The sequence below is a fragment of the Taudactylus pleione genome, unplaced genomic scaffold (genome assembly GCF_031769625.1).
Source record: "Taudactylus pleione unplaced genomic scaffold, aTauple2 ptg000051l, whole genome shotgun sequence".
Lineage (NCBI taxonomy): Eukaryota > Metazoa > Chordata > Amphibia > Anura > Myobatrachidae > Taudactylus > Taudactylus pleione.
Window position 1 is genome coordinate 2,380,414 of NW_028284453.1, and position 12,437 is coordinate 2,392,850.

A 12,437-nucleotide genomic window follows, 5' to 3' on the forward strand; every position below is an offset into this window, starting at 1 on the left:
CCCGTTTTGTAGGCATGGCGGGGGGTGGCTTCACAAACGGAGGCGTTCCCAAGTGAACGCCTGCCGTTTGAGGGTGACCCCACTGACATCCCAAGTGATGTCAGTGAGAGAGCTTCCGGCTCTATTAGAGCCGAAAGCTCTCTGGGGCTTGCGGCAGACGAGACCCTACCACAAGGGTCTCGTCGCAAGCCCGATGGTCTTGACCATTGCGACCATCATCCTGTCCGCTCATTAAAGCTGTGGGTGGTAACCCACAGCCTAGTGAGCGGCCAGGAGGCTGGAACATTTTTTAGATGTGGCCGCCCTCATTCAGAGCGAGCGCTTGCATTTTTCAAGCGCCTCTAAATGAAGTGCTCAATCCTCAAGACCCCGCACAGGTCACATTTTCCAAGTCACCCAGCAGCTGCACAGGTGTAAGCATTACTCACTGACCCATTTTGAAAGATCCACAGGTAGAGTTAATTATTTCACTGATTCTGTGAGGAGACCTGGAAAACATGCACTGTTTGGGGTCCTGAGGACCGAGTTTGAGAACCTTTGCTATATATCAATATGTGCAGTCAGTTTTTGGAAAACACTGTGATCTTGCACATGATAGTATGAAGAATAGGAACTGGGCTGTGCCGCATTGACTCTACCAACAAACAGCCTGAGTGTAGCATGCCAGGCTCATGAGGCAAGAACAGGCTTGTACCACTGTTTTCAATGAATCACGCTCCATCTGCACTGTTGTCACTGCACAGTCGACAAACACGAGAAGAGCAGCTGCAGCATACCTGTGTGCTGAGGAGTAATCCCCAGGGAAGTGTGTTATACCTGTAACATGGGAATGTAAGTAGTCAGTCGCTTCAAGAGTGTAATCAGCAGCTTCTGGTATTGTTTTCATCCACAAAGTCCTCCTTACAGCCTCAGTTGTAGGGCAGAAGAGTTTTATCCTCATTCAAGGACAAGTTGACTTTTGTGGGTTATATATTTGGGGGAGGGCAGTTGGGAAGTTTTAATGTACAGTACAAAGTAGATGTAATAACATATATAAGGTACTGTACATGCTTTGGTTTTTCTTAATTTTACATTTTTGGTGAACAACCATAAAACTTGTAAAGATGGATTAACTAATAACCTAAGTAACCATGTTTATTTGTTTGTTTCTTTATAGATGATCAGACGAACGAGCTCTATTTAAGCAGGAAGTGTTTGGAACCACAATACTGTAATAAAAGTGGGAGCTTTACAACACCAGCATTTAACATATTATACAGTAGTAGATGCTGTGACACAGATAACTGTACACCTGCTGTTGCAGTTTGTAAGTGTTACTGATGGCAATCAATATGCAATCAACTAGTATCAAATAATGTCATCTATATGCAAAACATCTATATGCGTATCCACTTGCCGACTGAGGAACGTTTACGACATCATAATCGTTCAGTCGTTCCTCATCCTGAAGGTGCCACACTGAATGATATGTCGTTCAGTGCAGGCACCCTCCCTCATCCCCGAACATGCCCGATCTGTCGTTATTGGCAAATTGACTGGCATGTTCGGGCGATGATTGATGTTGGAAACGACCAGTGAGAGTGTGCATCGCTGGTCGTTTTTGACATTTTCATGCCCGATTCATGCATGATTAATGAGCGATTGAATGATAACGATGTTGTTATCATTCAATCGCTCATTTTATTCGGCAAGTGGATACACGGCTTTAGTTGAAGAATAAAACAGAAAATCTTTTTTTGTGGGTTTATATATAATGGCATTTATTATATATAATTTGTTATTGAAAAAATAAAATGTGGATAAATGTAAATTAGCTTATCAAATACCTTCAATTTTATACTAGTTTTGCAGGTTTCTTGTTTAACCAAAATAGCCAAAATTAACTAATTCTGAACCAGTTAAAAATATTTTGCTCACCTAGTCACACATTTAGGATACTTTTAATACTAGTTCACAGGTAACTGCTATAGGAGGAACTACAGGTAACAGTTTCCTTAGCACTTGCTGATGAGGCCCTTGGTTCCCAGTGCAAAATTTGCATCAAGGCTACTAAACCACCATTGCCCAATCTATAATGCAGCCTCCATCTGAGATTCCCATTTGAATAGAGTGTCTGTTGCACAGAGAGTGCACCTCTGCGCAGACAGAACCTCTCCTCTGCAGACAATTGCCCAAAGCATTATGAAGTCCAGCCTGAGCTCCCCATTTGCACGGAGAGAGTCGCCTCAACTGATTCCCTAGCAGAGTATGAAATAGCTAAGTGGAGGTTCAAGGTCAAAAGTAGACATTGCACATCAGAACTGATTATCGGGACCCTCTGCCCTTTTTGTTAGCAGTCAAGGAGAGGAACCTGCAGTCAGGTCCATAGCAGCGCTATAATACTCCTTTGTCCGCCAGGAACAGGAAGAAGTTGAAGAAGTTCTTAAAGATACACTGGTCGACTCTACGGCAGCTCTCTATCCTGCAGGGTCCCAGTTCCAGGCACTCTGCAGGCCTAATACAGGTGTGACTGGGCAGCAATGGTGCCAGTCCCAGAATCGTCTCCCTGGGTGACAGCAGCAGTCTCTTGCCCCTAATTACAGCTCCATATAGTAAGTGGTTGCAGTTGGCATTATGCATAAGGCTTTCAGCACATTGCAAGCATGACTTTCCCTTAATACAGGGGTAAGGAACCTTTTTTCTGCTGAGGGTCATTTTGATATATATAACATTATTTGTGGGCCCAGTGCAGGCCACGCCCCCTCCGTGTGATGTCACAAAGAGACGGGGCCACAATCGCCAGTGATTACAACAATGCCTGGAGCATCTTGAGGATGCTCCAGGGAGCTTTAAGGGCAGCGGTGTGAATGCCTGAAGCATCCTAAGGACGCTCCAGGTGGCACTGCTGCATAGATTCTGGCTGCAGGGTGCCAGCAGAAAAAAGCTCCGAGGGCCAGACCAAATGATTCCGGGGGCCTTATACGGCCTCCAGGCCTGAGGTTCCCCATCCCTGCCTTAATACAATGCCAAGAGGAACCACTGAGTGTCCCCATTCTATGAGAGTATATTAATATAATGAGAAAGACAATAAAAAGCATATCATATAAATTGATCGAGACACCAAATATGAATTTACTATGTGAAATTGGTATCAAAGAACTCGTTCCTACAGTATATAATTATACATAAACTGTACTAATACATTACTTGCTAACAAATATATGAGAGACTACTGTAAGACTGTTTTATTATTTTAAAATTGTAGTTAAATTGTATGTATTAGCCATGGCATGTAATATATAATACTTACTGCAGATCTGTGATTCATTGGTTTCATTGAATTACCATACTGTATGTCTGATATTATTCCTTTAGTACCAGCAGAGAATAATACCAAGAATGGGGTTCTGTGCCCAGCCTGCTATTCGTTTGAAGTGAACAACTGTCAAGCTAAGTATGCAATGGAATGTACAGGACAGGAAAAATACTGCCTGGATTATCAAAGGCAAACTCTTTATGGTAATTATAGATTAATATATTTATCAATATAAATGGGAGAAAGGGAACATGAATACATTAGGGGACTTTACCAGGCAAACGCAGGAGGGGTTTCCAGTTGCCTGGAAACTCACCTCCCCAGCCCACACCATGACTACAATAGAAATCGTAATAGAATAGAATTTTACTAGTGCTGCATGTTCTTCTCAGTATCGCAAATGAAATACTTAGAACCACCTGTGGACCTTTTAACATGTGTCAGCCAGTAATAATTACATCTGTGCACCAACTTTGAGATCTGGAAACATGCACTGTTAGGGGAGCATTGCTATAGACAACTCGGTCCTCAGGACCCCACACAGTTCACAATTTTCACGTCACCCAGCAGGTGCACAGGTGTATTCATTACTCACTGACACATTTTAAAAGGTGGAGCTAATTATTTCACTTGTTATTCTATAGCTGCATACACACTTAACAATTTTGTTAACGATTTAACTATAACGACGTCGTTATCGATCAATCGTTGAAAAAATTGTTCCGATTCTGAGCTATAACGATTATCGTTCATGTGCATTCCCGTTTGTATTTCATTCTGACTGACCAACTGAACGATTTTCATTAAGGGAAGTTACAAAAATCATTTGTAGTTCATAAAAATTGTTCATTACACTTTAAAAAATCTGACAGATAATCTGACAGAAATTCGTTCATAAAAACGTTGGTAACAAAATCGTTGTGTGTGTATGCAGTTTTAGAGGAGACCTAGAAAATATGCCATGTTTGGGGTCCTGAGGACTGAGTTTGAGAACCTGTGCTATAGAATATCAATAGGGTTAATTAATAATACTGTTTAATAATACACTATCAAGTGCATAATGAGACCAATATGTATTGTACAAGTATGTCCAGGACCAGGGCCGGAATGGCCATCGGGCACTTCTGGCATATGTCAGAAGGGCCGACTTGAGGGGGTAGGAAGGAAGGAAGTGTTCCCCGCCCTCCACCCCATGGCCCCGGCTTCACTATGATCTCACGGAGATGGAAGGGGTGGAGGCATTAATGGGCCGGCAGTGTTCTGTACTGGGCTGGGAAGAGATGGGGGAGTTCTGCAAGGCCCCCGTGACTTGTGGCACGCCCCTTTGATATAACCACGCCCCCCCCCTTCACAAGCGAGTGCACCTAAGGCGCAGCCCCTGTCCGTCCCTGTCCAGGGCAGTGCTAGATTCTTCTGCTGCTCCCCAGACTCCTGGACTTGCTCCCATGCCCTGGAATGGTGCCCACATCTGAAATAAAAACGTTCAGCTCAGGCAGAATGGCCCTACTGCCACATCTATGGCTTACTGTGATCACTGGTCCTGTATATGCTGGAATTATGACATACAATACACTTTGATGTATATTAAAGCTGGATAAATCCTAATTATGCTCTCTACATGGACTGGCCACACTCACTCTTTAATCAAACATTTGGAAAATCCCCCCTCTAGATATCCTGTGTTTGCCACTGGCTTTCCAATGTATACAGAAATGTAAAATGAGGAGAGGGCAGTAAGGAGCAGTGGGTGAAGCAAAGAAACACTAACAATTATATTAACACAATATTAGGCCTGATTCAGAACTGTGCGCAAATGCTCCTGGAGCTGTGATTTCCATAGCTATGGATGTGCAAAAATATACAAATGCAGCAGCGGCCAGGACTTATACTGAGATGCCCACCTGAGCCATCGCAGCTGTCCGCAACTGTCTACAGATATGCAGCATTGGACGCAGATCATGCAAACATCGACTCTACCTGCTTCTCACCACGCCATGCTTCCTGTTCTCACCACGCCATGTTTCCTGCTTCTCACCATGCCATTCTTCCTGTATCTCACCACGCCATTCTTCCTGCTTCTCACCACGCCATTCTTCCAATTTCTTACCACGCCATTCTTCCTGCTTCTCACCACGCCATTCTTCCTGCTTCTCACCACGCCATTCATCCTGCTTCTCACCACGCCATTCCTCCTGCTTCTCACCACGCCATTCCTCCTGCTTCTCACCACGCCATTCCTCCTGCTTCTCACCACGCCATTCCTCCTGCTTCTCACCACGCCATTCCTCCTGCTTCTCACCACGCCATTCCTCCTGCTTCTCATCAACACCATTCCTCATGCTTCTCACCACGCCATTCTTCCCGCTTCTCACCACGCCATGTTTCTTGCTTCTCACAACGCCATTCTTCCTGCTTCTCACCACACCATTCTTCCTGCTTCTCACCACACCATTCCTCATGCATCTCGCCACACCATTCCTCAAGCTTCTCGCCACACCATTCCTCAAGCTTCTCGCCACACCATTCCTCAAGCTTCTCGCCACACCATTCTTCCTGCTTCTCACCACGCCATTCTTCCTGCTTCTCACCACACCATTCTTCCTGCATCTCACCACGCCATTCTTCCTGCATCTCACCACACCATTCCTCATGCTTCTCGCCACACCATTCTTCCTGCTTCTCACCACACCATTCTTCCTGCTTCTCACCACACCATTCTTCCTGCTTCTCACCACACCATTCTTCCTGCTTCTCACCACGCCATTCTTCCTGCATCTCACCAACGTTAGTCCACTTGCGTCCCTTCAGCACCATTCTCCCATGCTACTGAAGAATGCCATAACCCTGCATTTCTACAGCGACATTCTCCCTGCTTCTTATGAGCACCATTCCATCTTTTTCTCCCCAGCTCCATTCCTCCGATTCTCACCAGCATCACCCGCCCTGTGTTTCATCAGTACCATTCCCCCTTGTCTATCCAGCTCATTCCCCTGAATCACCCAGTTCATCCCTCTACATCACTTCAGGTCACCCCACTGTTTGTCCAGATCGTGGCCCCTATGTTTGTCCAGCATCAGACAATTTTAGCCCCAATCACTAACCCAACCCTTTAAAGTATTTCTTATTGAATTATTACCCCCCTGCCCCCCGCTTCATGTATATTTATTGAATTGTTCAGCCACAGTCACTGCCCTCCTGACCACTCACCAAAATCCACCATTATTTTTTTTAAATCACTAGATGTCACTGCCCAAAGCGCTGACAAACCAGTTTATATCAATGCTGCAGCCGCAAACCAGTCCCCACAGTGTTGGTCGGTGTAAGAAGTGTCAGCTCCATCAGTTACCCATCAGGGAAGTTCCTCTGAGCAGGAATGAGACAGCTGAGAAGTATCTAATTCCAGTCACAGGTGGAGAAGGAGGCACTGTCCACATCATTTACTGGGCAGTGCATGGTGGGCGCTCTGTGACTCTTCTGACAGGAGTCAATTGATTGGCAGCCAGTGGGGATGGGGCACTTTAACCCCTTGGTTTCAGAGAGGAGGGGAGAGGCAGGGAGGCAAAGGGCCCTCTTCCTCTCCTCCTCTTTATTCGTTATGGCATGTGGCCAGCAGCAGCATACTGAAAATGAGTTAGTCTGACTTATTATTAGTACTGCTCTAATAATGCAGCCAGCAGCAGGCCCCCTTCATTGTGATGGACCCTGGTGCAATGCACCGACTGCACTGCTGATAGTTCCGCACCTTACTTCAGTGTACTCCAATGGTCTTCACATGACCAGATCTTTGGTGTGTGGTGTAATGGGAGATTCATAGCATGAATGTGCAGCTATAAAATCTGCAGCAATAGTGTGATGCTGTCATGTCAACATGAACCAGTATCTCTAAGGAGTCTTTTCAGCACTTTGTTTTATCTATGCCACAAAAAATGTAGGCTGTTTTGGGGGGTGATGGATGGTCCTAGCCAGTATCAGAAAGGTGTACCTAATAAAGTGACTATTGAATGTTAACAATGAGTTTTAGCATTCCTTAACTGTCCCAAAATGTCATGCTGAGGGTTGGAATCACTGCTTGCAAACACTCAGGACTTGTCCAGTTCATGCGTAGAAAGTGTCCTGCACATGCGCAGACCCACAAACATTGTATATGTACTTAACCATCGGGTTTGTGTACATCTCTGAATCAGCCCCTATATGTATATGGCATGTTAAGTGGCTAGTTTATATTAACTAATAAACTCTGCTCTCCATCATTAACCTGACTGACAAATACGTACAAAGTGTCGGGTATTATATTAATGCACTCTCAATCTAAAATATAGGGGTATATTTACTAAAGTGAGAGTTTTTAGAAGTGGAGATGTTGCCCATAGCAACCAATCAGATTCTACTTAACATTTATCTAGCACCTTCTGGAAGATATTAGCTAGAATCTGCTTGGTTGCTATGGGCAACATCTCCACTTATAAAAACTCTCACTTTAGTAAATATACCCCTTAGACTTAATAAACAGCTTTGACAGGAGAAACTTAAACAAAATTGCTAACATTTATGTTTTCCAAGTGTAGAACTTATATAGTTATTTCTACAAATGTAACATACTTCTGATTGAATGCTCTATGGACACTTACTAGTTATTTTTAGAAATAGGACAATTGTATCCCTATTTGAATTGCTCTGAGCTGCTAAAACTACATATATGTAGTGATATCAGAACAAACAGTATTATTCTGACCTGCTGTTAATCAGTAACATTGTGTACTATATTGTAACATTTTGGAAGATATATTTTTTAACATTTTATGGATTGCTATTTTATTCCAGTAGATACTACAGGTTACTGACTGAACCAATTTAGCAGTTTTACCATCACTATACTGTACAAATGCTGATATACGTTGCAGGGGATTGTACAAACTACTGTAGCTCTATTTAGCTTATTAATTAACACCCATAAATGACCTTTATTGGAGTCTGAGCATATTTTGCAACATATTACAAGTTGCTAATTTATTACAATAAATGTAACATATTACCGACTGTGAACTAATTCAGCAGTATTACCAGAATGGAATAATATCCCGGCAGCTCAATAGCCTCTTGTTCTAATCCCGACGCCGGAAGCCCGAAGTGTGAAGATTCCGACATGGGGGTTAAGTACCCTAACCCTCCCCCACTAACCCTAACCCTCCCTTAGTGGTGACTCACCCTGTCCTCCCTGGGGGTGCCTTACCCTAACCTACCCCCGTTGGTGCCTATTTTAACTACATCCCATCTTACCATCAGTATACCAATATAGGGAGTTATACAAATAAATTGCAGCTTTATCGCTTCCTAACTATTCCCTGTGTATGGTCTCCATTTTTGGATAGGAAATATAAATATATATAATTTACACATGATATTGGAATAACAGGGTAACCAATATTTGAAGATAAAACATATTATATGTATTATTTTATGAGAACACTATTAATATTGAAACATGTGTGGTACAACATATATAGATGTAAGAGCACAAGTTAAATGGTATGCAGTCAAGAATGCTGACGGTCTAAATGCTGACCATCGGCATCCCGACTGTCTAATCCCGGCAAGGGTCTAATGACAGGTGTTAAAATCCTGATGCTTGTCATTTTACCTACGCCGGGAGCCCAACGGCCGGTATCCCGATCGAAGGTAAGCCGGGCACGGACAGACGCGCGTGGGGGGGGGTTAGGGGCTCCCGGGGGGGACTTAGGGTTAGACACCCCTCCGGGAGGGTTAGGGTTAGGCTAGGGGAAGGGAGGGTTAGGTTAGGCACCCCCGGAGGGAGGTTAGGGTTAGGCACCCCCCCAGGAGCATTAGGTTTAGGCAGCAGGGAAGGGGGGGTTAGGTTTAGGCACTTAGAGGGGGGTTAGGCACTAGGGAGGGAGATTAGGGTTAGGCACCCCTAAAGGAGGGTTAAGGTTGGGGGGATTAGGTTAGTTAGTACTTACCTTTAGCGTAATTAGGATCTTCACTGGTGCCGGTCGTCCGGCATCGGGATTTGAACTGATCCCACATTAGTATCCCACATACCAATCCCACTTTAGTATGTTGTATAATTAAAACTTATAGTTTATTATTGCATTTTATTGGATGCAATAATAAACTCCAGTCATAGACTCCTTTTATCTCTTTTGAGCTGTTCTATACCATTTTTTTGTCTATGGTAGCACCCCATTCTCTGTTATCCATGGAGATTAGATACACCCCTGCTGCCGGCAACCCCTGCTGCCGGCACCATCGCTGCCAACACACCCACTGCTGACACCACTGGCTCCCCCATGCTGCCGACACTGCCGGCACCCTGCATTGAAAACACCACTGCACTGCCGTCACAGTCAGCAAACCTGCTCTGAGGACACTGCTTGCACCCCCACTCTGCCGACACCGCCGGTACCCTGCACTAAGGACACTGCCAGCACTCCCACACTGCCATTCCATATACTGAGGATACCGTCAGCAACCCCTGCACTGCTGACACAGCCAGCAAATCTGCACTAAAGACACCACTGGCACTGCTGACATCTCCTGTACCCTTCACTGAGGACACTGCCATCACCGCAGCATTGCCATTCCATGTACTGAGGACACCATCAGCAACCCCTTCACTGCCGACACAGCCAGCAAACCTGCACTGAAAACACCGCTCTGCCGACACTGCTGTCACAGTAAGTGCACTATTGGTGTATCCAACCCACACTGAATTACACACTGTATCCATGTTGGAAATTGGAACCTGAACTGCCACATATTAGTGCCGCCCACTGTGTCACTTAGCTTAGTCAGCTAGCTGGATGCAAGCTTTTGACCTTAACTAGATGAAAAAAATAATATTGTGAGGTGGTCAAAATTGATTTGAAATGACTGGAAATAAATGTTATTGAGGTTATTAATACTGTAGGAACAAAAAAGGCCCATTTTATGTGATTTTAGCTGTTTTTTTTATTTTTTAAGAAAAAATCCAGAACCAAAACCAAAACCCGAAAACAAAACACGGAGGTGAGGTTTTGGCAAAACCAATTCAGATCCAAAACCAGGGGAAATCCAGATCCAAAACCAAAACACGGGGGTCGGCGCACATCCCTAGTATTTATTAAGTCCAAAAGATGCCTGCCAATTCAATGTAATGTAAACTGTGTGTGTCTAAAATAAATCTTTGTAGTCCCACAAATATGTGTGAAAAACCTATTCACAATTGCTTCACATGTTTAAAAAAAAAAAAAACACTAATATTTTGAAGGGCTCTGTAGGAGAAATCAGAATTACTATAAAAGTAACTCATGTATCTGTCTCCTCTCTCACAGACATGCCTCCTATTTCTAGTATGGGCTGTGCAACTAAAGATATTTGCAGTCACAAAGAAGCATTGCCTATTTTCAAACACGAAAGGAATACAGACGTAATCTCGTGTACTGAAATTAGCAGCAAGCATGAGCTAAAAGCAAGTAAGTTAAAATGTACTTTCTGGATTCCACTGTATAGGCTACTAATGATGGTATCACCACTGATGGTGTTATCTCCATAGGCTACTAAACATGGTATCACCACTAATGGTGATATCTCCATAGGCTACTAAACATGGTATCACCACTAATGGTGATATCTCCATAGGCTACTAAAGATGGTATCACCACTAATGGTGATATCTCCATAGGCTACTAAAGATGGTATCACCACTAATGGTGGTATCTCCATAGGCTACTAAAGATGGTATCACCACTAATGGTGGTATCTCCATAGGCTACTAGATTATATTGAACTAATCAAAATGGGAACAATTTGAAAGAACTCAGTTAGTTTTATGTTTTTCATTTATTTAATGCAAAGATCAATGGATGAATGTAATGTATAAATATATTGTTTTTGTAGGAATTGTAGGGAGTATGTTTGCAGAGAATTCAGTGTTCCACCAGAGTTTTCCTGTGAATCTTATTGAGGCAGAATAATCCTCACACATTTGCTTAATGGGTTTGGCCTAATGAAATCACTGTCTGCAGTTGAGATGAGGTTACGACCCTGTTTGGAAATGCCAGAAAATACGAAACAAGAAATAAGGCAAAGATGGCAGACAAACCAAAGTTTTATCATTGCCCATACTCATTGCTGTCATCAGGGGAATATTGATGCAAGGGGCCGGACTAGACAGAATTCCTGGAGTGAACATTGTACTGTCCACCAGTTGAAGATCCCGGGCACATGACTTCTAGGCAGAGCCTTAACTAGACTTTTTGGTGCCCTGTGCCAGAAAGAGCTTTGGCGCCCCCCTCATTTTTGAAAGGGACATAATGCACCCAAAAAAGGGCCATGGCTTCATGGGGAAGGGCCAGGGAAGAGAAAGGAAAGGTCAGGAGATGCTGGGGATGAAATAAGAGAAAGCTACAAGCAAGAATGATAATAAACAGAAATTTGACAGGCCCAAACAGCGCCCCCCTGACCTGTGGTGCCCTGTGCGATGGCACCGTCCGCACTACCCTACCTACGGCCCTGCTTCTAGAGTATAACAGCCATGACCCCAGGATTGCATAGTCATGCCCCTTGCAGAGTGGAAAGAAACCCCTGGCATTTGCAGCAGGTATGGGCACATTCCCTACCCTCCTCAGCACATGACAGAACAGCTCTTGTACTAGACACAACTCGGCAAAAAACAACTGGGAAGAAGTATAGTCCTTTATCACTATCACTAAACATGGGTCTTGTTGTGATGCTGAAATGCAGCGTTAATTGAACTAAACCACCTTTACCCTCAGTGTAAGAACTGTTAGACCACTGTAAAAGATATTTAGTTTTACAGAAAGAAGAGTAGGTCCTTATTCTGTAAGCAATGTGCAGTTCATGCTCTTGCAGCTTTTATTGCCATACTCTACAGTTTCTTTTACATGTTGGCTGTTATAAATGTGAAAGGCATTGGCATAAAAATCTGTTCCTGAAAGGGAAAACATTAGCTTTAGACTTACTCTAGAATTACATACAGTAGTTAGATATGTGACACATATGATTATAGGTTATGAATCCCACTGCCTGCTCCATGTGAGACCCCTTGAACCTGGCTAGCAAGATCTTCACCAATAACAACCACCTGTTGTTCCCTTAGAACTATGATACGTTCACCGGTACTTAG

At 43.8% G+C, this 12,437-nt stretch overlaps 1 protein-coding gene across 2 annotated transcripts in view; it reads left to right on the forward strand.

The window, feature by feature from the left end:
- The window catches only part of LOC148535448 (uncharacterized), a 46,793-nt gene that overhangs the window by 19,456 nt on the left and 14,900 nt on the right, over positions 1–12,437 (forward strand). For both annotated transcript variants that reach the window (XM_088462625.1, XM_088462626.1), the window contains exons 3-5: positions 1,157–1,306; positions 3,355–3,498; positions 10,624–10,764. In XM_088462625.1, coding sequence (XP_088318751.1) covers positions 1,157–1,306; positions 3,355–3,498; positions 10,624–10,764 — 435 coding nt within the window. The remainder of the gene's footprint in view (positions 1–1,156; positions 1,307–3,354; positions 3,499–10,623; positions 10,765–12,437) is intronic.